Source organism: Hemicordylus capensis, chromosome 6 (genome assembly GCF_027244095.1).
Source record: "Hemicordylus capensis ecotype Gifberg chromosome 6, rHemCap1.1.pri, whole genome shotgun sequence".
NCBI lineage: Eukaryota > Metazoa > Chordata > Lepidosauria > Squamata > Cordylidae > Hemicordylus > Hemicordylus capensis.
The window spans coordinates 93,334,031-93,357,730 of NC_069662.1; the positions used below are offsets into that span (position 1 = coordinate 93,334,031).

The 23,700-nt window shown below is 46.7% G+C and overlaps 2 protein-coding genes across 8 annotated transcripts in view; one reads left to right on the top strand and one right to left on the bottom strand.

Annotated features, from left to right (window-relative positions):
* Positions 1-23,700, bottom strand: part of ITGA9 (integrin subunit alpha 9) — a 391,432-nt gene that overhangs the window by 155,201 nt on the left and 212,531 nt on the right. For all 7 annotated transcript variants that reach the window (XR_008309811.1, XR_008309810.1, XM_053261579.1 and 4 more), the window contains 2 exons: positions 7,928-8,077; positions 706-782 (listed from right to left, as the gene is read on the bottom strand). Coding sequence is in view for 5 of the 7 variants with exons in the window: in XM_053261579.1 (XP_053117554.1) it covers positions 706-782; positions 7,928-8,077 (227 nt within the window). In the remaining 2 variants the exon portion in view is untranslated. The remainder of the gene's footprint in view (positions 1-705; positions 783-7,927; positions 8,078-23,700) is intronic.
* LOC128329827 (uncharacterized) lies at positions 15,917-22,439 on the top strand. Its single transcript, XM_053261585.1, has 2 exons — positions 15,917-17,044; positions 19,577-22,439. The coding sequence occupies exons 1-2, from the start codon at positions 16,600-16,602 to the stop codon at positions 20,542-20,544; spliced, it is 1,413 nt and encodes a 470-aa protein (XP_053117560.1). The 5' UTR covers positions 15,917-16,599; the 3' UTR covers positions 20,545-22,439.

Below are 23,700 nucleotides of genomic sequence, written 5' to 3' on the forward strand. Positions count from 1 at the left end.
ATTTTTCAAAGCTTGTCAAAGTCAAGGGTTTAACAATACAATTCTATGCATGTTTTTCATATCCCACTATGTTTTATGGGACTTATTCCCAGGTAGGTGTACATATAATTGTAGCACAAATCTTCATTGCAAGTGTCCCAAGGAATAAGGCAACCCTAGATGGAAAATGATTTCCTGGTTTCATACACACACTGGGAATGATTCACATAGTGTAGAGGGAGCATGATCTTAATGTCACAATAATTTCAAATAGCTTCATAGCTAATATCACACACTGTACTGCATATTCTTTTCTTTTTTTCAAATACAGAATTCATCCACGGTTTGCTTTTGACCTAGCAACATGCTGATATTTCCCCAAGTGCTTCAGGGCCCACTTCTTCGAGCACAGACCACAAGACAGACCGTTTCACACTGGTACATTAGCAAATGCAAGGATTTGATATATAAGCAGGCTGAAGACAGAGCATGTAGGATTTAACGTGAAAGGAAGAGAGAGCTTATAAATATATGGTCCAAGAAATTATTCTCAAATGTAACCACTGGAGACCTTTGAGGCAGTCACTGTGGCATGAAGGCAGAAGAGGGGATAGCTGAAAAGAAGAGAATCAGAGCAAAGATGCTCCAAATAGTAATACGCGTCCAAAAATAGAGAGGTGTTGCAGGAGCCCATAGAGGCAACATACAATGGATAAGTGAACTCACCTGGATAGGAATAGTTTGCCCTGAAGTTTCAGATCAGCAGCACAGTCATCTGATTGACAGTTCCTCTCAAAAACAGTCTATGGAGAAAAATAGCATTATTAAGAAAAATAAGCAGCTTAGATAAATGCAAAGTGTTGGATTTGTAACTTTTGACAAATGCATCTCAATAGGCTCACAGGGCAACCTGAGATTAACTCTTACCTGAATCTCTTAGGGCCAAGTTAGATGTTGGGACCATTCACACAACCTACCAAGCAGGCAAGGGGAAGGCTTCCCAAACCTTGCCTTCCCCTCTGCAGACGATCGTTCATTGTTTGGTGAGGCCCTAGAGTGCGCTCCCACATGATCAGTCCTGCTCCATGCAGTGCGGAGCAGGGTGGATCGCTCTGAGGTGGGGACTCCTTGTCCAGGCCTCTGAAGAATCCCACAGTGCACCACACACCAAGCCCAGTGCAGTGGGGGATTCTCCCAGGGGACAGGCACTCTAGGCGCCCATCTCTGTGTCAGCGCAAACTACCAGCAAAATAATGTGCTGTTTGGCCTTTAGACCAGAAGTGTGCAATATAAGGCAATCCAGGGGCGTAACTATAATAGGGCAAGGGGAGACAGTTGTCTGGGGGCCCACTGACTTGGGGGCCCCCCCCGAGGCAAGTCACATGACTGACTCCCCCAGCCGCGCACCTGCCCGGGCTTACTTCAGTTGTATTCATCCTCCGAAACTGATGTGAGTGTTCAGACCTGGAGCTACCAGAACAGCATGTCTTTCTCTAGTACCATTAAATGACTTGCATCCTCCACAATTTACAAAACCTTTAAAAAAATAATTTAGGATGATGTTCTATTGTGGCACATAGGTGATATAGATATAGATATATGCTTTTTGTTACCACTATTCAGCCTCATTTAAGATTTCTATACTTCATGAGCTGAGCTTCAGTGGGGCATTTTAAAATCTTGTCTCTGGGCCCGCTCCAACCTTGCTACGCCCCTGAGGCAATCTGAGCACATGGAACTCACATAGTTGCTTCAGAACAGCCAGCAGGCTCCTACAAGTTACTAGCTCTCATGTTTGCAAGGATCATGTTTGAAAACATTACAGTAAAGATATGATGTTATCGCAAACCAGATGACAAGTGAAGAGAGCTCTTTAACGCTAACTAAAATCATGCTTTTTAAAAGTCTAGCTCACTTCTTTAAAAAAAAAAAAACCCACAAAATAATATTATGAAATACATACAACTGTCAATTATAGTGCTTGCAGAGACAAATGCTACACCCAGAGAATAATCTTTCCTGTGACTGGGAACACTGGATGCCCCAATGCTCCTAATTATGTGGCAGATCTTTCCCTGGGTACATTTGCCTCTGCAGACAAACACTGCAATTGTGGTGAGAAGTGGGGTGGGGCTAAGAAGTGCATCTGTATTGGGCGGGGTGGGTGGGAGGCATGGCTAGCTGGCAAGCTCCTGTCTCTCCCACAGATAGACGTGCCTGAACAGGGTTTTAGTTTAATTCACTTTTAGGAGATCATTATGGATATAATGAATTGTTACATACATATACCGGTATGTCCAGGGCAACATATCAAAATCTACTGAAACAGATCAAATTGTGTTGCCATCACCAGGTTAAATAAAAGTGATAGCTTGAATCAGCTTAAACATATGTCTGGAAAAGAGCTGGAGGAGGGCATTTAGAAAGACAAAAGTTGAGATTCAAAAAGGGAATACTAAATAAAAAAGCATTTATTTGGGCTGGATTAAGTGTGAAATTACACATGCCTCTTCAGTTTTCCTTGATAAAGAAGCATTCCCTAGCATCTAGGGATTGCAAAGTAAAAAGCCAGTTGCTTTATACTGCACACACTTAGACCTCGACTGTTTATGAAGCACGTCTAATAAAATATATCCCATGAATCCAAATGCAGGCACCTGATTTCATCTCACTGATGACAAGTAATTAACATTCCTGAACACTGTCCAGGATTTAATTACATACACTGGCTACAAGAGGGCAACATAATTAGCAAAATATTTCCATTGAGAGCTGTAGCAGGTGAAGCAAATGGGAATGAATTCCTTAGGAGCTATAAATGTAAAAAGGAATCCTACTATTAAACAAAGCAGACATGTCATTCAAGGGGTGGGTAAAAACAGGTATGAAATTCCCTAGCTGACAAGAAAACATTAAGTTTCATGCAGACAGGGGCCAGTATCCCACAGTGGGCAGGGTGCAGGGTTAGGATATGAGAGACCAAAACTCAAAGACCCATGGGCTTGGGATAAGATGCAATCTCCTAACCTAACTGACCTAACCAGCTGGTATGAGGATAAATGACAGATCAGGTAAGAATTCAATAACAGAAAGCCAAAAATGACCTCATCATGGAGGAGAGGTCTATCAATGGCTACTAGTCGGAGGGCTGTGGGCCACCTCCAGCCTCAAAGGCAGGATGCCTCTGAATACCAGTTGCGGGGGAGTAACAGCAGGAGAAAGGGCATGCCCGCAACTCCTGCCTGTGGCTTCCAGCGGCATCTGGTGGGCCACTGTGTGAAACAGGATGCTGGACTAGATGGGCCTTGGGCCTGATACAACAGGGCTGTTCTTAATACAAGGTGCTAAGCACAAATGTCGGACTGAGCAGAGATTGCCCAGTACAAAGGGCACAAATAATTGGTCATCTGGTCCTGCTCAAGGCCTTCCTAATTTCTGATTTTAGGGAAAGAATTTCTCATCAGTTACTGACATATTTAAAGGCAGATAATTTATTTCCTGCCACACAAAACATGGGGCCATTTCACATGGTCCCATTATATAGGAAAAAAATCATTGAGTGTACACTATTGAGTGTATGTACACTGAATAGGGAGCAATAGCCAAATGTAAAAAGAAAACAGAAGGCTGCTGCCCTACTTCCACACAACTGAATAATCTTGCAAATATCTGAGACATTTTTTTCTGATATTGCACAAAGTTAATGATGGTAATATATTAGTCAATGAGGCACTTCACACAATGGAAGTGAAGCACCTCGAGGTGGTTTGAGTGGGGAGCAGACTTAGATGAGCAGGGAGCTCGCCCTGGGCGGCCAGATCAGCCACCCACACAACTACCGGCTCCGTCACGGAGCCAGAAAGAGTGGTGGGGATTGGGGGCTGCCCGGCTCCCGGAAGTCCCAGAATGCCCCGCCCGAGTACACGGGGCATTCTGGGGAGACCCACGAGGCTGGGAGGCTTGTTGGAGCCTCCTGGTCAGGGGTCTCCTCATGAGTTGCCGGGGCATGGAGCCGCACTGCGGCATCTGACAATCAGGGGAAAGGGGTTAGCAGAGTGCTCATGCCGCTAACCTCATTTAACAGGAGGGGTAGTTAGCAGGGTTTGCAGCCGGGAGCCACGCAGCTCCCGTAGCAGCACACAACTGGAGAAAAGCGGGCTGGGCTCCCTTAGCCCAATTTTCCTGCGGTCGTGGGAGTAGCCTCAATGATTACTAAAGACAGTTGCAGAACAGGAAGTTTTTCACACAGGGCTTTTAAAGCCCTTTAACTCGCATCTCCTCCGGAACAAAGGAGGTGCGTTCACATATCTGCAAGATTTACCCTCAAGTCCCTGCAAGTTATCGGGAAGCAGTCCGCACACAATTTGGGTTTTTCACTGCACATTAAGAGTGTAGCCCGATTTATACCCAGGATTAAAAAATCCACTATTTGTGTTGGCTTCTTGGAACAACATTGAGTTCGCAGTAAAGCCTCCCAGTAAACCCGCGGTAAAGCCTGCTGTGTGTAAGTCCCTGCAGATATTTCAAATACATCTATTTACTTGCCATTGAAAGTCAGATCTAAATTAGTTCCAAAATTATCAATTTTCCCTTTCTCTTCCACATACTGGCCTAGTTTATTAGAAGACAGACAAGTTTAAAGCTCAGTTCAATCCAATTGTTTTATAACTCTGGGTGGGGTCATTTTTAGGTTTCCTGGCATGGAAAGTGTCCATTTATTGCCAGCTTTGGGTTTGTTCTGACCACTGAATTCCAGTATGTGAAGCCAGGCAAATATATGTGGGTGGGAACTGAATGCATTAGGGATTCCACCCAAACAAAAGGGGGAAAACTATTTTTAATTGAACAAGGAGCAAGGATCAGGAGAAAAGAGTTTCCTGTAATAAAGGAAAGTTTTGTTTCTTAGACACATTGGGAGTAGGGCAGACTTCTGTTTTCTGTTTTACCTAACAGTACATTCTCAACATTAAATAATTTTACTCCTACACCCCACAGATGGTGTGAAAAATAAGTATACATACAATTCTATCTGCTCCCTGGCCATTTCCTTGTTGGAAATGTTTCCACCCCATGCTGTGACCTCTGGTTACAAATGGACTTCTCCCTATTGCATGGTGCATTTACACCCTGCCCTAGATCAGGCATGTGGTGCTGGAGAACCTTCCACACTCCACATGATAGAGACCTGTGCTTGACATTTTAGCAAAGAAGCAGAAAGTGAGCAGGAGGAATCAGCTGGGATATACAGTAGATAAAGCAATTTATAGCTCAGTCCACTGATTCCACACTGGACATGCTCCTTCAATGTGGTTCATCCCCAAGTTATAGGTTTTTGATGAATATGAGTGTACACAAGCACCTTGCCAAGTATAAAATCCCAAAAGCTGGCTTAATTGGACTAGGTAAAGGTAAAGTGTGCCATCAAATCGATTTTGACTCCTGGCGCCCACAGAGCCCTGTGGTTGTCTTTGGTAGAATACAGGAGGGTTTTACCATTGCCTCCTCCCGCACAGTATGAAATGATGCCTTTCAGCATCTTCCTAAATTGCTGCTGCCCGGTATAGTTCCAGTGGGGATTCAAACCAGCAACCTTCTGCTTATTAGTCCAGCATTTCCCCACTGCGCTACATCTTACAAAATCAAAGACATATCAATAAAGCAAACTGCCCAGTAAGATCAGCCACATTCCTCAGAAAATACTCACACTTGTGCCCTTATGCAAGGGTGCTATTCAGTTCAGAATCCATTTCCTCAAAGCAATTAGAAGTTTTAAAGGTCACTGCATGACCTTTAAAATACAGATGGGAGACTATCCTGAATATGTAGCAAATGCACATCCAACAACATGTACAGCACAGTTTTAATAATCTGAGGAGGTGTTTTTTTTTTTTAACTGAATAGCATATAAGCAGGGGTGAATTAAAAAACAAAAACCAAACTGAGACACACCTGGAAAATATTTTGGAAGAAAGTTAACTGTGAAGGAGTTCTATATTTTAACATCTGTGTATTCTATGTCAATGTCCCAGATTACCATGTGCTAGAGCATCTGTTTGTGAATTCCTCTTCCTGAACCACTTCAACTGTGGGGCAGGAAAGGTACTGCAAACTGAGGGGGATGTGAAGGTAACATATTATGCTTATGGAATCTGTAACCTCTCACTTGGAAGAGATATGTGAAAATGGGTATACCCCTAGGAACAACATTAAGGAGACAACACTTTATAACCCTCTATATAATTGGTTCTTTTGATGTGTGGGGGCCGGGACCTGTGCTTAAATAAAATGAATTAGGACTAGGTTCCAGGACTAAGATCCACTTCAAAAAATGTCACATGACTGGCACTGGTAAGATTTATGTACAATCCAACAATTTACTAAATTTCAAGCAAGCCATGTGCCATGCTCTCCTTCCTCTCCTTCCCTCCTTCACTTGAATTCAGAGCTTTCGAATCTGTTAAACAACAACAACATCATATTCTACCTGAACTGAGGCTCTGCATATTACTGCCCATGGTGGCAGGCTTTTGGGCCTCCAGGCCCTTGACAAATTCCGTCCCATGGGATCAACCACTGAGTCCTTGTACAACAGGACATATATAAATAAAGTAGATTCATCTCTGAAGCAAGTCTTGCCTCATCTGCAAAGCCTCTTTGGCCCTGGTGTGTGATGTCTGGCTTGACTACTTGGCTTCTCTGAGCTCTAGCTCTGTTCCTGATGTGTGGATTACTGCTCGACCCCTGGCTTCTGGTTTGTCTACCTGCCTTGACCCTGGACTTTGTTCTTGACCTATGGCTTGCTCTCCAATTCTGGCCAATCTACCTGGTATCTGACCAGCAGAATGATTCTGACTCTCACCTCATTTCCTGCTCCCTGGTTCTTAGCTGTCTGCCTGACTCTCCTGGACCCAGCTCTGAGTCTTGTGCCACCTAGAGGATGCTGGCCATGGTTCAACCTTTCCTGTGATATCTCCGCCAGGGAACTGTAGTTTAAGCAATTTCTATAAACCAGGATTTGTAGGGATTACCTAAACCAAAGTTTCCTGATTTGGACATCATAAGAAACTGTGGTTTAATTATTCAGCAAGGAACACAAAAGGGAGGAGAAGAGGAGGCAGCCTCAGGGCATACAAATTGTTTGTGATCCACCCAACTTTGGTTTGTGGGATCATCACAACTGGGCCAAAGAACTGAAGCTAATCTTTACATTTTTAATTTGCTTCTGAATCAATGACATATGAACATCGTTTTCATTTACCCATTGAATGCCACACTATGAGCAACTCAAGCCAGTCTTGAAAAAGAAGCGTTGTGTAGAAAACATAATTTATTTTTTCACCCAGAGATGTTAAGTTTTGGGTGGCATATAAATATGTCAAACAAACAAGCAAGCAAGCAAGCAAGCAAATAAATAAATGTTTTTTAAAAAAAACATGGTTCTGGTTCTTTAGCATTTCTTATATCGCTATAAGAAAAAAAGAAAGTGGCATGTATTCAAAACAGTAAGCAATACCACATGTGGGGGAAGCTGCAAACACCCTTTAAGGCGCTTCTTTCAGGCTTATGCAACAGGAAAGAACAGAAACATTTTTAAGGACTCTGGTTAGCACAGAAGGCAACAGTGCCTTGGAAAGCTGCATGCACACCTTTGGACCATATATTCCCCTCTAAGGTAATATAATAACTGAGGAAGGGGACAGAAGAGTAACTAGAGGAGAGGAGAGTGCTGAGCACAGAGTTGGGCTAAAGCATCTCATCTCCTCTTCTCTGGCAGGGACAGCAGAAGCAGCTGTAGATCCAAGCACGTGAGAGAGCTGGCAGGCAAAGGGAGGCAACTCAAAATTCCCCATCCACTAAAATTTGCCACCTGACACAGCTCACTTGTGGAAGCTTCCTTCCACATGGAAAGGCTGGCCCTGGTACACTGGAAAATACATCGATATCTAACCTGATTTCTCTGAGCCATCTTCTGTCCCCTTTTCCATCGGAGTACGGGCTTGAGTGCAGGTAATTCTTTTTCCTCCTTTGTGGTGATATGTTCCCCAAGGCTATATGCAGCTTCAAATACAATTGGTGAGATCACATCTTTCACTCTTTTCTGTAAGATAAAATGGGGGGAAAGAGCACTATATAAATCAAAACATGGACTGGGATCTCTGGAGGGTCGCAGAAAGAGAGGCATTATTCTTCTGGCACTATTCCCCCCCCACCCCTGACCATCTAACCCACATATTTCTCTTCCTTTTCATTACTCTTGTTCCTCTTTCTACATACAACACAAATTACATTATTTTAAAATTTCAGGCTGAATTATGGTGGTTTGAAACTATTGTTAAGCAATCCAATATTTCTATTTACCTTCTCAGATTTTCTATCCTCCAATATTAAGCCAGCCTTAATATTTATAATTCTGCGGCATATTTATTTTCACAAGAGATAAACTCAAATCCAATATTTTTCTGCCATTTTGTCAGGAGAATGGATTGAATTGTAATAATGGACTGAGCCCAAACCTGCCAGTAAAATGATACACAGCCGAGGAAGTGAAGTCACCATGAGGCAATTTAGTTCTGACTACAAGGACCAATTCATAACACACAATAAGGGTATTCACACACACAGCCTAAGCCAGGCTAAGGCAGCCCAGCCTAGGTTAGGCTGCATATATGAAGCACTGGGAGTGAGGTCACTCCCAGAGCTGCCTACACACCAAGCCCCACTTTTTAACCCAGTCTGGCTTTAACTGTGGTTAAACTTCACCCGGCAACCATCTGGGCGATCACTTCCAGGTTAAACGGCTCCCCCCGCCAGCCCACCACCATTTCCAGCAGCAAGTTGGGGGGGGGGAGTGGCTGTTCCAAGTGTGGTGGCTGCTCTAATGAAATCAGCCACCACACTCATGCCCTGGGGCACCCTGGGATGCCGGGGGGGGGGGGAGTCTGTGTCTCCTTTCATCGACCACTCCTCGTGTGGGTACATGGTGAGGTGGAGGGGAGTATGGTGGCTGCTCGTCTCCCCAGCAAGGTCATGTGAAAGACCTCCTAGTTTCCAAGAGTGAGGTTACAGATCAGGCCTGCACAACATAAGGCCCAGGGGGTGAATCTAGCCAATGGGGACATTTTTGCTAACCCACAATCCTACAGCAACAGCAGGAGCCATGAAGAGCTCTTGGCCTGTCCTGCTGATGAGCAGCAGCAGCTCAATGCAGTTGGCTGTTTGAGAACAGAGGTCCCCCTGCCGCAGGGTCAGAGCCTACTGACACTATCGCTCTTTCCCCTTGCCTCTCCCCCAACTTCAAGCCTCTGCCCCCTCACTTTCATTAATGACAATTTATTTTATATGTCATTAATATCTCTAACAATTACTTTTAATGTAATAATTAATGAACTGGAAATTGGCTTTGGCCCCTGCACACCAGGTCATGGTTGGTTCTGGCCCATGGGGGCTTTTGAGTTGTGAACCCCTGGAATAAGCTCTATGAAACCACGGGGGGTTGTATTATGCCAGAAATTCAAAAGTTAAATTTTAATTAAATTCATTTTAATTTGATTTAATTAATTAATATTAAGTGTTACTTTAATAATCAGCGCCCTAAAAATTGACCTTGGCTACCACACACCAAGTCATCGTCGGTTTCAGCCCACCAGGGCAATTGAGCTGTGCAGCATTAGTATAGGACAACACAATGTACACCTTAATTCCTGGTGTGCTGATGGAAGTAGTTGAAGTCTAAGATAATATTCCTTAGCATGGAAGCCTCATCTTGCATCATGTACATTCTCTGGTGTTGGTACCTATCTCTCTTTGCCACTCACACTGCAGCTAATGATAGTTTTGGGAGACAATCTAAGTTGGTGAAATGTTTTTGCAAGTTCAACCCCTCTCACCCCAGCACTGCAGCCCCAGCATGGTGTAGTGGTTAGAGTGCTGGACTAGGATCTGGAAGACCCAAGTTAAAATCCCCATTCAGCTATGGAGCTCGCTGGGTGACTCTGGACCAGTCACTTATCTCTCAGCCAAACCTACCTCACTGGGTTGTTGTGAGGATAAACGTAACCATGTACAACACTCTGGGCTCCTTAGAGGAAGAGTGGAATATAAATGTAAATAAATAAAGTCTATATTCAGGACCCTGCAACTGTTTTTAACCAAATAAAAAGAGATCAAGATATCCAGTTATGTCTAGTTTATTAGATTCAATATCATGTCTAGTTTGGCTATCATAAAACTCTTCAAATTTATTTCTTCCCTTGCTCACAGTGGCACCATGTAACAGGTGTTGAGTTCCCTGTCCTAAATAAAGCATTCAGAAAGTGTAAGACGTAGATTGGCATGCCAAGAGCTTATCATATTGAAGATGACATTTGGAATTGTAACTGGCAGCTACACTGTTATGCTAGTTGCCTGCAGTTAATTCATTCTTCTAGCAAAGAACAAAGAATGATAAGCAATTAAGCCTGCTCTTTGTATCATTCAAGTCCTGATCTCCTTCATTGTCTTCCACTGAAGAAACAGTAGGATATATTAAAAGGCAAGGAAAATAAAGCTGGATGTCTGGGTAAATTTAAAGTCATGCCCATTGCACAATTAACCATTTTTATGTAAAATATTCATACATCACCCTCTAGGAAAAGTCCTCCCACGCTGGCTTACAATCATCAAACACCATAAAAACAAATAATTATAATACAGTAAATGCTGAAGAACAATAGTCAATTAAGACACCAACTAGAATCAACCACTGAAAGCATTCCAAAAGAAGAGAGTCCTCACTGCTTTAAAAGAAGACAGAGGGAGTAATTGATTTTAACTCTGAAACAATTGTGTGTTCCGCTATCAGAAGTTTGGGAAATACTTCAGTGGATTATCAAAGACTAATGCTGCTGCTGTTTAAAACAGTCTATTTACTATACAAGGTAAAAAATAATAATAATACAATACAAAAGATATTACATACCACTTTTCAACTGAAGTTTCCAAAAGCAGTTTACATATAAATTAACTAATCAACTAATAAAATAATCAACCACCAATGAATCTGATCAGAGTCTGGACTTCTCCAGGGTTTCTTAATGATGTCCAAAGAGTCACCTGATCTTCCATCTAGTCCCCTATGCTTTTAAGTCAGTATGCTTTTACTGATGCAAGTCCAGTCCCCCTAAAGCTTTTAAGTTCCTAGAATGCCAATGACTTTTGAAGCCTGCTTTTGCTGGGTATCTTTCTTCACTTCTGCTTTGATGAAAATGGTGGCAAGCAGAAGCCAGATTAATCACCTGTGGACATTCCCCTCCAGAGGGCCCTGGAGAAATAGATTTCATAGAGCCTCTTGTCTTTAATTAAAGCTTTTTAGTGCAAATTCTATTCAGCCATTCATTATGCCACATGTTCTGCTCTTTCAGTTGATCTCATTGCAGATTACAGGCAAAAGCAACTTCCCAGAGGCCATGCAGATTCAATAACACAATATGCAGGTGGCTGGCTAATGTAATAGCACTTTGCTCCAAGAAACGATATAACGATATAATCGTTTTCAGGAGCAATCTCATTTGAGCGGTTTAATTCAGCTGAACTTCCAACTCCCAAGTTCTTTGATCAGAAGTTGATGACATATACAATAAATTGTCATTAAAATCCAAGAGCACGTGTTATTTTTCCTTAATTTATTTTACTGCCAAGAGTTCATTGCTCCATTTATGTCTTGGTTCCTAAAAGCACTGAGAACAGTTTTTTAAAAAGTTAGGTTTTTATCAACAGAGGTCCCATTCATTTCAATGGAACTTGCACAGACTTAATTTTAAGCTTCCTGAATTTAGTGGAACTTAACAGTCTCTTTAAATATTATTAAAGTCAACTTATAATCATGAGTAACTGCTCATAAGTGGTCTCCTCATGTGAGCAATAGTAATGTCAGAGAAGGCACTAAAACAGTGTTCTTCTTTGGAAGGCCCAGGGGCCAGTTGCAACCCCATCAACCCTAAGTAAAGGTAAGGTAAAGTATGCCGTCAAGTCAGTTTCGACTCCTGGTGCCTACAGAGCCCTGTGGTTGTATTTCATAGAATACTGGAGGAGTTTACCATTGCCTCCTCCCACGCAGTATGAGATGATGCCTTTCAGCATCTTTCTATATTGCTGCTGACCGATATAGATGTTTCCCATAGTCTGGGAAACATACCCTAAGTGCATCTCCCTAATTGCTTACTGGGCCTGTGTGTTTCAGCCAAAGCTGAATACGCTGCATAGTCCTCCTGGGACCATGTGAAGATGACCATTCTCACCGTGCAGTGCAGGGTTATCATATTGTAACCTCTCATTAATGTCTGTGGAACAGATGAGGCTAGCAGACAGTGACTTATCCCACGCACACCCAGTCAGCTTCCGGGCTTAATTAGGACTTGAACTGTGCTCTCCCCAGTCTAAAATTAAAGTCCCTACATTAAAATTAAAGGTGGAAATTGAATATATTAGATCGGATTGGCCATGCTGAAGGAAAGGGGGAAAATGTTAAGAGAAACATCCTTGACCATGATGGCTTGGATCCAAAGAACAGTGAACAGTAGGAGGAAACAATGTTGTGCTGTTCTGTGAACTCTTGCACAAGTGCTAGCAGAAGACTACTCACAGTGCACAAACACAACATATCAGGAGTTGCATTACAGTGTGAGAAACATAGCGAAGATACAGGCAGTAGCATATAAACTCCAGTAGGCCTTTAGAAGGGTTTTGAAACGAGCTTGTGAAAAATCTTGCACGAAAGCTTGTGCCAACAAAGGAAGTGCTCTAAATTTAGGATCAGTTCTCTTGCACAACTCTCTTCTGCTAAGCCAGAAACAGCCTTTCTATGTGTTTTCCACTAGTGGAAGGGCACTCTTGGCTCCAAGCCCATATCAATATATTGCTTTAAAACAGATAGTGGCCAATATGACTGGCAGCCCTCTGTTGAGACCCACCCAGGCTGCTGAACAACTTAAAAGACAGCCCTGACAGTCAAGTGTTATGGGACTGCTCCGGAATGACTTAAAACTTCAGAGGGGGGTGGATAAATTCATGGATAAGAGATCTATCAACAGTGACTAGTCTGAGGGCTATAGGCCACCGCCAGCCTCAGCAACAGTAGGAGAGAGGGCATGCCCTCAGCTCTTGCCTGTGGGCGTCCCAATGGCACCTGGTGGGCCACTGTGTGAAACAGGATGCTGGACTAGATGGGCCTTGGGTCTGATCCAGCAGGGTTGTTGTACATTCTTATGTTTCTAGACAGCAGTGCAGCACTCTGTCTATTGGAAAGGAGCTACACCACCAGGGTTGTCATTTATTTATGTATTTATTTATTTGATGTATATACCATCCTTCCAAAATGACTCAGGGCAGTTTACAACAGGAAGCTATGTAGCAGACCCAGCAGCTCCCTACCATCAACAGAAGGCCTCTTGTCATGGTGGCCATTGCACTTTATACCACTTTAACACCTCCAGCTTCCAGAGAGATCCTCATGGCTAATTTAATCAATCACATATATGATTAATCACTTTAGAAACACCTTTTATGGATCTTTTCCTGAGGTTGCACTATGTGATACATTTTACCACTGCTTCTATATACTGCAGTTTAAGAAAACCAACAAACCATCAGTTATATTCCTGGACACTACACCCATGTATTTTAGACTTGGAAACCTGCTTCTGAATAGAAAACTTATCACATGAAGCAGTCCTGGAGACAAGTTGTAACCTTCATTGTATAGCAAAACAGTACAAATGAAGATTGAAACTTTTGTTGTTTTGATGTACATTTGCATGTACATTTACATTTGCAGATGTAAAGAGATTAAATTGAAAAGATAGAGAGAGAACAATAGTAGAACAGATTTTCTATGTATGGGACAAATAACTTTTGAACAAAACAACATGCCTTAAGCATCTTCTGCTGTATTGGCATCCCCAGTCATATCTGTGTGGCATTCATTAATTCAAGGAGAGGACAGATAATAAAAAAGGCACACTCAGTATTTTAATGTTTCATTCAGACGACTGCCATAATACAAGCAGAAGGCTGTACCAGAAACTCAATAAATCATGAAGGCTAATCTCCACTTCATGACTCCCAGAAGAAAACGGTCATGGCTAAGATGTCAAATTTTTCCACTCTTAATGATCAGATGCAGGCTACGGCATAAATAGCGATTAAGATAGCTTAAGTGACCAGAATCCCTGAAAGAGCAATGTGGCATGCTCACTGTTTTGTGGTCTGTCACATTTCCATACCATCAGAGATAATCCCTTTGAATGATCCTGCAGCTTGCAAATTTGTTTGCAATTCTGGGTGTCTTCCCCATGGCAACTGTATCATAAAACTCAGCAAATAATTTGCAATGAATGTTTGAACCAGAGCTGCATTCCTCCTCCCTTTTTTCCGTTTCTTTTTTAACAGTTATGCCATGTTTCACATGTCAAGCTACACATGAAAATGTGTTGTATGGATGAACACCACACACCACAGCCTCCCAGAGAAGTTGGGCACACTACAGGCTAGACAACAGAATCCTGTCATCGCTTAGCCATTTGAGCCAACAACTTGAATCACTCATACAAACACTTTTCAGAAATTCCAGGTTTTCTATATGAACTAGCTGGGCTGGGTGTAGAACATCTGCACCTCTAGTTCTCCCCCATTCCCCCGCCCCCATTGTCACCCCCCCCCGCACTCCTACTCCCAGCGTTCCTGCCTTGTAGCCAGCAGGCAGGCCAGAGAGGGAGGGTGAACCGCCCTCTCTGCCGCCCACCCACCACCATTGTCTTCTCCCCTCCCTGCTGGAGCTCCTGCCTTTTGGTTGGCAGGTGGGCTGCAGAGGGAGGCTGTGCTGCCCTCTCCGCTGCCCACCTGCTGCCACCCCCCCCCCGGAGCTCCTGCCTTTTGTTGGCAGGCGGGCAGGAGAGGGTGACTGTGGCGCCCTCTCCTCCGCCCGCCCGCCATCATACCCCCTGGTGCTCCTGCCTTTTGGCCAGCAGGCAGACTGGAGAGTGAGGCTGTGCCACCTGCTGGCCACGGCTGCCATCACCATTTTCTCCCCTGTCCCCGTGGCTAATTGTATCAACTCTTGCTGTATCAACTCTCGTGAGAGAGAGCTGCCATGCATGGGATTAGCCACGGGTACGTCTTAGAAAAATAAATATATAGATAGATACAGTGAGTTTTATCTCAGGATTATTGGGTCCTCATCTCTTGCCCCAGCACCAATATTCCCTGTAACAGGGATTCCTGGATGTTTTGATTGCAACCCATAAGGCCATTGCAGCTGGAGATTATGGGAGTTGTCAATTGGAAGAGGTCAGTCTACATACCCATACCAAAGAAAGGAGACTTAACAGATTGCGCAAACCATCGCACAATATCTTTAATCTCACATGCTAGCAAAATAATGCTCAGGATCATCCAACGCAGATTAGAGCCCTACGTGGAAAGGGAAATGCCAGATGTTCAAGCTGGTTTCAGAAAAGGCCATGGAACAAGAGACATCATTGCTGATGCATGCTAGATAATTGAGAAAGCTAAAGAATACCAAATAGAAGTCAATATGTGCTTTATTGATTACAGAAAAGACTTCAATTGCATCAACCATGTCAAGTTATGGAATATCCTTAGGAAAACAGGCATGCCAGGACATCTCATTGTTCTCATGAGAAACCTATACACACGACAGGAAGCCACAGTCCAGTCGGACATGGTGAAACAGACTGGTTCCAGATTGGCAAAGGAGTAAGACAAGGCTGTACACTTTCTCCTTATTTATTCAACTTATATGCTGAACATATACTGAGAAAAGGTGGATTGGAAGAAAATGAGGGTGGTTTTAAAGTTGGAGGAATCCCCCTCCCCTTGCCTCGTGCAGGTGGGAGGGTGCTTGTCCCAGCCCGGGTCACGAGGCCCAAGGAGCAGCCTTCATTGGCTGGCTGGCCCGTGGTGGGCGGGGCTCCGTGAGAGGCTGAGCGTTTCTTCGCTTCAGCCTCTCAGTCGCTTTCTGGCTTCCGTGGTGGAAGGAGCTCGCTTGCAGAGCTCCTTCCTTGGAGGCTAGGTGGGGGGAGCGCCCGACAAGCGGGCGGGGAGCAATTTCGGCAGCGAGCTGTCGTGGGGGCTACAGGGTCGGCGGCGGCAGTGGTCCCCCTAGTTGTTGGGGACCTCCTTGGGAGGCTTTCGGCCCGGTCGCGGCTGCAGCGTTTCGGGGCCTAGCGGGCCCGCGGCGGCACATCTTGGGCGCTTCTCCACCAGGGCTTTTGCCCTTCGGTTTGTTGGGCGTTGGGGGGGTTGCTTGGGCGGTTGGGGCTGGTGTTTCTCCCCCAAGGCAGCCTATTTTCCTTCAAGGGTCTCGTGCCACTGCGATTTGGTTTGCTTTTCTTTTGGGGCTTATCGGGCCTGCTTAGGAGGGGGCGTGGGGTTGGCCTTCCCACCCTGTTCTGAGTGGGCTTGTAGGCCTGGGTGGTGACTAAGGGTCTTTTTGTTCTCCGTTATATATTTCTAGCTATAATTTACAAATTATTTTAAAAAAAAAAAGGTGGTGGTTTTGTGCTGGTTTTCTGTGGGTGGTTTGTTGTGGGATCTATCCTTGTGGGTGCACCTTTATTCAGGAAGATGCCGGGGAAGGCCAAGGGTAAAAAAGGGGGGTGCCCTGTCAAACAGCCCAAGAGGCCTGCTCCCCCACAATCGTCTTCGGATGAAGAGGATGAAGAGATGACTCTCATCCGTGGGTTAATTGCTAGAATGGAGGCTTTGGAAAAGGCCAAGGCAGCCCCTTCCAATAAGGGTGCTGGTCCTTCGGGTGGGGGTGGCGTGCCTCCTCCTAAGGTCCCACGTCGGACTAGGGGTTCTGTGAAAAGCCAGCTGCTAACATCTCTTTCTAGTAGGTTGGCCGCACTTGAGGAGGGGCTAAGCCCTGCCGGACCGGGCCCTGCTACACCAGCGTTACCGCCTCCTGCATCTGAGGTCCCAGCGCTGGAGCAGCCTTCACCATTGCTACCTCCGCCTGCAGCACCGGCTGGCCAGCTGCCAACGGATCCGGCTAATCCTTTGCCCCCGGGTGAGCCAGTTGCACCTACACCACCTGGCGGCACCGGCCAGTGGCCTTCCTTTCCCTGGCCGATGCCTGCCATGGGTGGATGGGGCCCAGCTTCCTACTGGCCCCCATATACACAATCTTGGGGTGTGGGTTCCCCGCTGGTTTTTCCCAGGGTTATGTCAGGCTTACAAGGTGCTGCGGAGCAGGTTTGGTCAGGTAATTGGCCTCCCGGTGGGTCGCTCCCGCCCCCAGGGGTGGCTCCTGCTTCAGTTACCACTGTGGGGTCCCAACCAGGTTTTTACCCAATGGGTATTGTGCCGTCTCCACAACATGCGCCCTATGGGGGTATGGGGCTCCCGCTAGGCGATCACTTGCTCCCTTCTACGAAGGAAAAAATTCTGAAGGGGGAATATGTAGACATATTTAGTTTATTGTTTAGGGAACCCGAGGTTAAGCACAAGGAGGGGGAATCCTGTAAGGAGCATGAAGCCACCAAGAGGAAACCAGTTGAGAAAACTTGGAACAACTGGCTTTCCGGCTTCACGATTTATATGGGGGTTATTGTTCAGGCCCAACCTGCAAGGGGTCCTGCCCTTCTTAAATACATGGACATTATTCACAGGGCGGTCTCCGACTTTTCCGGATCTTCCTGGGTGCGATATGATGAGAGTTTTAGAATGCGGGCAGCTTTGGATCCCACCTTACCCTGGGATGCTCCTTTGCAGGAGCTATGGCTGGTTACTATGTCTCCAGCCCGGCCGATAGAGGGAGACAGGTCGGACAGTGGGCATTTGCTTTCTAAACCGTCTGGGGTTCCACCTGCGGGGGGTACGGGGCAACAGTGGGTTCAACCCCACCTTGTTTGCTGGGAATTCAACACCAATGGCAGGTGCTCCCGTTCCCCCTGTCGGTTTAAACATGCCTGTGGTGTCTGCGGGGCACGTCACCCAAGTTCCTCCTGTCCTAGGGCCAAGTTCGGGGGCTCCAGGGGCAAGTTTAGACAAGGGAACAACAAAAAGGGTGCCCCTCCCCCACCCCCTTCGAATAAAGGGTCCTAGCCCCGTCAGGTTAAGGGTGCTGCAACGGTTGTTGTTGGATTATCCAGACCGTTCAGCGGCTTTGTATTTGTTGAGTGGCTTCCGGGATGGGTTTCGGATTCCCTCTTCGGCGCGTAGGGGTTTAAGTAATTCCCGCAACCTAAGATCGGTGGTGGGCAAGGAGGAGATTGTACTTAGGAAGATTAGAAAGGAAGTGGCCACGGGCCGGGTGATGGGGCCTTTTGCTAGCCCCCGCTTCCCGGGCCTTAGGGTTTCGCCATTAGGGGTGGTTCCTAAAAAGGTCCCTGGTGAATTCAGGTTGATTCATCATCTTTCCCATCCCAGGGGGTCATCGGTAAATGATGGCATCCCTGATAGCCTATGTTCTGTACGTTACACCTCATTTGACGAGGCCGTACAGGTGGTTAGGAGCAGGGGCCCAGGGGCCCTCTTAGCGAAATGCGATATTGAGTCCGCTTTTCGCCTGTTGCCAGTGCATCCGGATGACTTCGAGTTGCTGGGTTTTACTTTTGCAGGTAATTTTTATTTTGATCGGGCTTTGCCTATGGGCTGCTCGATTTCCTGCGCGGCATTTGAAGCATTTAGCTCCTTCTTGGAATGGGCAGTCAGGCGTCTAGCGGGCCTCTCCTACACGGCTCATTATTTAGACGATTTTCTTTTTGTAGGCAGAGGGAATTCTGGGGAGTGTCACCATTTACTGCGCTCCTTCATGGAGCTGACGGACCAGCTGGGTGTGCCCTTAGCACAGGACAAGACGGAAGGGCCGGTCACATGCCTTTCCTTTTTAGGAATTGAGCTGGACACCATTGCTGGTTGCTCCAGGCTGCCTCAGGCCAAGCTGTTTGTCCTCTTGGACATGGTTCGGTCCCTGGGTCGAGCCCGTAAGGTCTCCCTGAGGGAGCTGCAAGTGGTTTTAGGTCACCTCAACTTTGCTTGCAAGGTGGTGGCTCCGGGCCGGGCCTTTTTGCGCCGGCTGTGTGACTTGACGGTGGGTGTTCGGGCTCCCCATCATAGAGTGCGGATTACGGAGGGCGTTCGTGCTGACCTTGCCCTCTGGGAAGCATTTCTTACTGACTTCAATGGGGTCGCGTTTTGGCGACAGGATAGACTACTTGAAACCGACCTACAGGTCCACTCTGATGCGGCAGGTGGAATTGGGTTCGGGGTTTATTTTAGGGGACGTTGGTGTTCCGCTAGGTGGCCTATGGAATGGGTTAGGCGTGGGATTGCTCGTGATTTGACCTTTTTAGAACTTTTCCCAATTGTGGTGGCCGTGCATATTTGGTCAGCTGAGTTTGCCAATTCTTCAGTTTTGTTCTGGTGTGACAACCTGGCGGTGGTCCAGATTGTCAATACCCAGACCTCCCAGTCACCGAGGGTCATGGGCTTAGTTAGGGCTTTGGTTTTACAATGTCTGCGGGCTAACATCCTTTTTCGCTCCCGCCATGTCCCGGGTATACGGAACGACATAGCTGACGCTCTGTCTCGTTTTCAGTTAAACAGGTTCAGAGAGTTAGCACCCGAGGCTGCCCTACTCCCGGAACCCATGTCGGCCTTTCTTTGGGAACTTGGCGGGCGGAAGCACAGCAGGCCATAGCGGCATCTCTGGCGCCTAGCACCAGAGCGAGCTACGCAGCCAAGCTGGAGGCTTTCTCGCTTTTTCGGGAGTCTGAAGGTTTGGTGGATGTTTGGCCTGTCCCTGTAGAACACATCCAGCAGTTTCTGGTTTTCCTTCATAGGGCGGGGCGTGCGGTGTCCACCCTGGGGGGCTATTTAGCCGCGCTAGCCTTTGAAGCCCAGGTTCGGGGGGTTGGTGACTCATCCGCCGACCCTCGGGTGCGGCGTATGTTAGAGGGTTGGACCAGGGCGGAACCCAGGCCCAGGGATTCCAGGCGCCCTTTTACTTTGGATCTGGTGGCTCCCACATTGGACCGCCTGGTGGGGTGCTGCTCGGGGCCATGGGAGGTGTCGTTGTTTAGGGCTGCGGTCTTAGTTGCCTTCTTTGGGGCCTTTCGCCCAAGCGAGCTGCTCCCTCGCAGTGGGTCCTCCCCCCGGGACCGCTGCTTGCAATATTCCGATTTAACATTCGGTGAAGGGGAAGCCCGCTTGTTCCTTCGTCGCTCTAAGACGGATCAGAGGGGCAGGGGCCAGACAGTTCGCCTTGTAGCGGCCAGGGAGGTGAGTGTGTGCCCCGTAGCGGCCTTGAGGCATTACGTTGGGTTAGCCCCTTTTGCAGGGAGCTGTCTTTTTAGTCATAGTGATCAGACTCCTCTTACGCAGTATCAGTTTCTGGCGGTTTTGAGGAGGGCTCTGAGGGCTGCGGGGGTTCCCCTCCAGGGATTGACGTTGCATTCATTTCGTATCGGTGCAGCCACCACCGCTACGAATATTGGGCTGCATGAGTCTGCCGTCCAGAGGATTGGAAGATGGAGGTCCGTGGCGGTCAGGCGTTACGTGCGCTGACAGCGGGCGGTTGTTTTATGTACTGTTGACTTGTTATATTTTTCTTGACAGGTGCTGGTGGGGCGGCGGTCCCGGTCCGAGTCCTGATGTGTGGCCATTCCTTGGTCTTTTGGGCTTTCAAGCGGGCCAGCACCTCCCGCTGGGGATCCCAGCTGGGTTTTGGACGCAAAGCTTCAGTTTACTGGTTGGGCATGAGGGGCATGCTCTGGAATCAGTTGCTTCCAGCGTTAAGGGATCATTTAGACAGGTTTCCTTCTCCTGACATTCTTGTTCTTCATCTTGGGGAGAATGATCTGGGCCGGCGGCCTGGTCTCGCCATCTTTCAGCAAGCCTCATCGGATTTGGCTATTTTGCGCAGGTGGATGCCTGGTGTATACGTGATTTGGATTAATTGGCTCCAACGCAGAGTTTGGCGTGGTGCTCGCTCTGGTCTTAGTCTAGAGCAGGCACGCAGAAAAATTTCAGCTGCAATAGGCAGACTGGTGATGGCAGCTGGGGGGTCGGTGGTTCGGCAGCCGGATTTGGCTGCTCGCTTCCCCGAGCTCTTTCGCCCTGACGGGGTGCATCTTTCCGAAAAAGGTTGTGATTTATATTTACACAATATCCGTGAGGCTCTTGCTGAAAGTTTAGGCAAATATGGGGCAGGAAGGTCAAGCGATGGCTAACCTTCCTGGGTGGCAGGAACAGTGCGGGCTGTGGGGTAAGGAGGTATAGATTTAGGTGAGCACCCTTGGGCATTTTTTAGGTGGATTGGTCAATCGCTTCCTTGTGGCCTGTGCGGCACGGGAAGACTTTGATTGCCAAGAAACCTGCTTCAGGGCTTCACCAACCTTTGGGCTGTGCGGTCCGGGGCGGTAAAGATCCGAAGCTGTTCAGATCCCCTCTTTAAAAGGGGGGGTTGGCTTTGAAGGAATTGGGCAGGAGCTGCCTGCCTCTTTCCTGAGCCAGGGTGTGTCGCCCTTGCGGGCAATGGGTAGGACGTTTTGAATCCTAGCCCATGCCTAGGTGCCCGCACTGTTTAAGTTGGTGATTAATCACCTTGTTTCAGGCCGCCATGCCTGTTGTTGTTAAATATTAATAAAGCGTGGCCCGTTTCTCCCATTAAAAAAATGTCTCTGTGTCTTCTTGGGCCGGGGTCTGGGTACAATCCCCCTCCCCTTGCCTCGTGCAGGTGGGAGGGTGCTTGTCCCAGCCCGGGTCACGAGGCCCAAGGAGCAGCCTTCATTGGCTGGCTGGCCCGTGGTGGGCGGGGCTCCGTGAGAGGCTGAGCGTTTCTTCGCTTCAGCCTCTCAGTCGCTTTCTGGCTTCCCCCTCCCTCCCTCCCTGATGCAGAGCGGGTCTAGCAACTGGTCGCCTTTGGGGCCGAGTAGGAATTTTTTGCTCTCAACTTATTGGCTGTGGTTGGGAGTTTTTTCGCCTACTCCGTTCTGTAGTCAGTTGACAGTTAGGTTTTAGGTTGGCCACGTTGGCAGGAACAGTGCGGGCTGTGGGGTAAGGAGGTATAGATTTAGGTGAGCACCCTTGGGCATTTTTTAGGTGGATTGGTCAATCGCTTCCTTGTGGCCTGTGCGGCACGGGAAGACTTTGATTGCCAAGAAACCTGCTTCAGGGCTTCACCAACCTTTGGGCTGTGCGGTCCGGGGCGGTAAAGATCCGAAGCTGTTCAGATCCCCTCTTTAAAAGGGGGGGTTGGCTTTGAAGGAATTGGGCAGGAGCTGCCTGCCTCTTTCCTGAGCCAGGGTGTGTCGCCCTTGCGGGCAATGGGTAGGACGTTTTGAATCCTAGCCCATGCCTAGGTGCCCGCACTGTTTAAGTTGGTGATTAATCACCTTGTTTCAGGCCGCCATGCCTGTTGTTGTTAAATATTAATAAAGCGTGGCCCGTTTCTCCCATTAAAAAAATGTCTCTGTGTCTTCTTGGGCCGGGGTCTGGGTACAAGAAACATCAATAATCTGTGCTGTGCTGAAGACACCACGCTGATAGTTGAGAATGTGATGATCGCAAGCTCTAGTAATGAGAGTCAAGGAGTACAGTGAAAAAATGGGACTACGACTAAATGTAAAGAAGACTAGACTAATGACTAGACTAATGACAATTCTAACCAGCCTTAGAATTGATAATGAAGACACTGAAGTGGTGGGTAGCTTTTGCCTTCTAGGATAGACCATCAACAGTCAAGAATCCAGCAGTCAAGAAATACGCCACAGACTAGCACTTGGTAGGGCTACAATGAAGGCCTTGGAAAGTATATATAGATGCCATGACATGTTTAAACCTACAAAGATTAGAATAGTTTTAGAATTGATGATGGTTTTTCCTGTGACACTCTACGGCTGCGAAAGCTGGACTTTGAAGAAGCTAGGTAGAAAAAGTATTGACACTTTTGAACTTTGGGGCTAGAGAAGACTTTTGAAGATACCATGGACAGCCAGGAAAACAAACAAATGGATCATACAACAAATCAATCCAGAATTTTCACTCGAGGCACAAATGACCGGGCTCAAACTATCATATTTTGGACACATGCGAAGACCAAGCTCCCTTGAGAAGTCCATAATGCTGGGAAAATTTGAAGGAAAGAGAAGAAGAGGATGACAAGCAGCAAGGTGGATGGGATCAATTATGACAGCAATGAATGCACCACTGAGAGACCTTAAAGGCTATGTTGAAGACAGATCATCCTGGAGGGAATCTCTCTATGTGGTCCCTAAGAGTCGACACCAATTTGATAGCACTTAATCAATCAGTCAATAACATCTGGGAATCCCTATTCAGGGAACACTGCCCATCACATCTCCTATTTCTCCCCTTCCCTAGCTCTACCCCCTCATCCTCTTCCTTGTGCGAGGGGGTGGGGAGAGAATATGAATATCCTAAAAGCCTGTTAACTGAAGTTTGGAGGATTCAGGACAAACAGAGATTTCTCAGCACCTCAAACAATTTCCAGGATGTGGTGGGGGAAGCCATAACAGTAGAAGTGCTATACAACTGATTAAGTAATTCAGCCACTCCTGAATAACAATGTGCAAATGCTATACATTAGTAATATGGATATTCCCCATGGATCTTCTCCTTCACCCGATTACCATTCCCTGCCACATCTTGCTCTCTCTCTCCTGCTTTAATCCTTTTCTCTATCTGCTCAGTCTTCTCTCC

Excerpts from the sequence above, each read along its gene's own strand:
- LOC128329827 (XM_053261585.1), top strand. The coding sequence starts at position 16,600 with ATGCCGGGGAAGGCCAAGGGTAAAAAAGGGGGGTGCCCTGTCAAACAG. Across the intron at positions 17,045-19,576 it reads GGCTAATCCTTTGCCCCCGG|TTAAACAGGTTCAGAGAGTT; the intron begins GTGAGCCAGTTG and ends TCTCGTTTTCAG.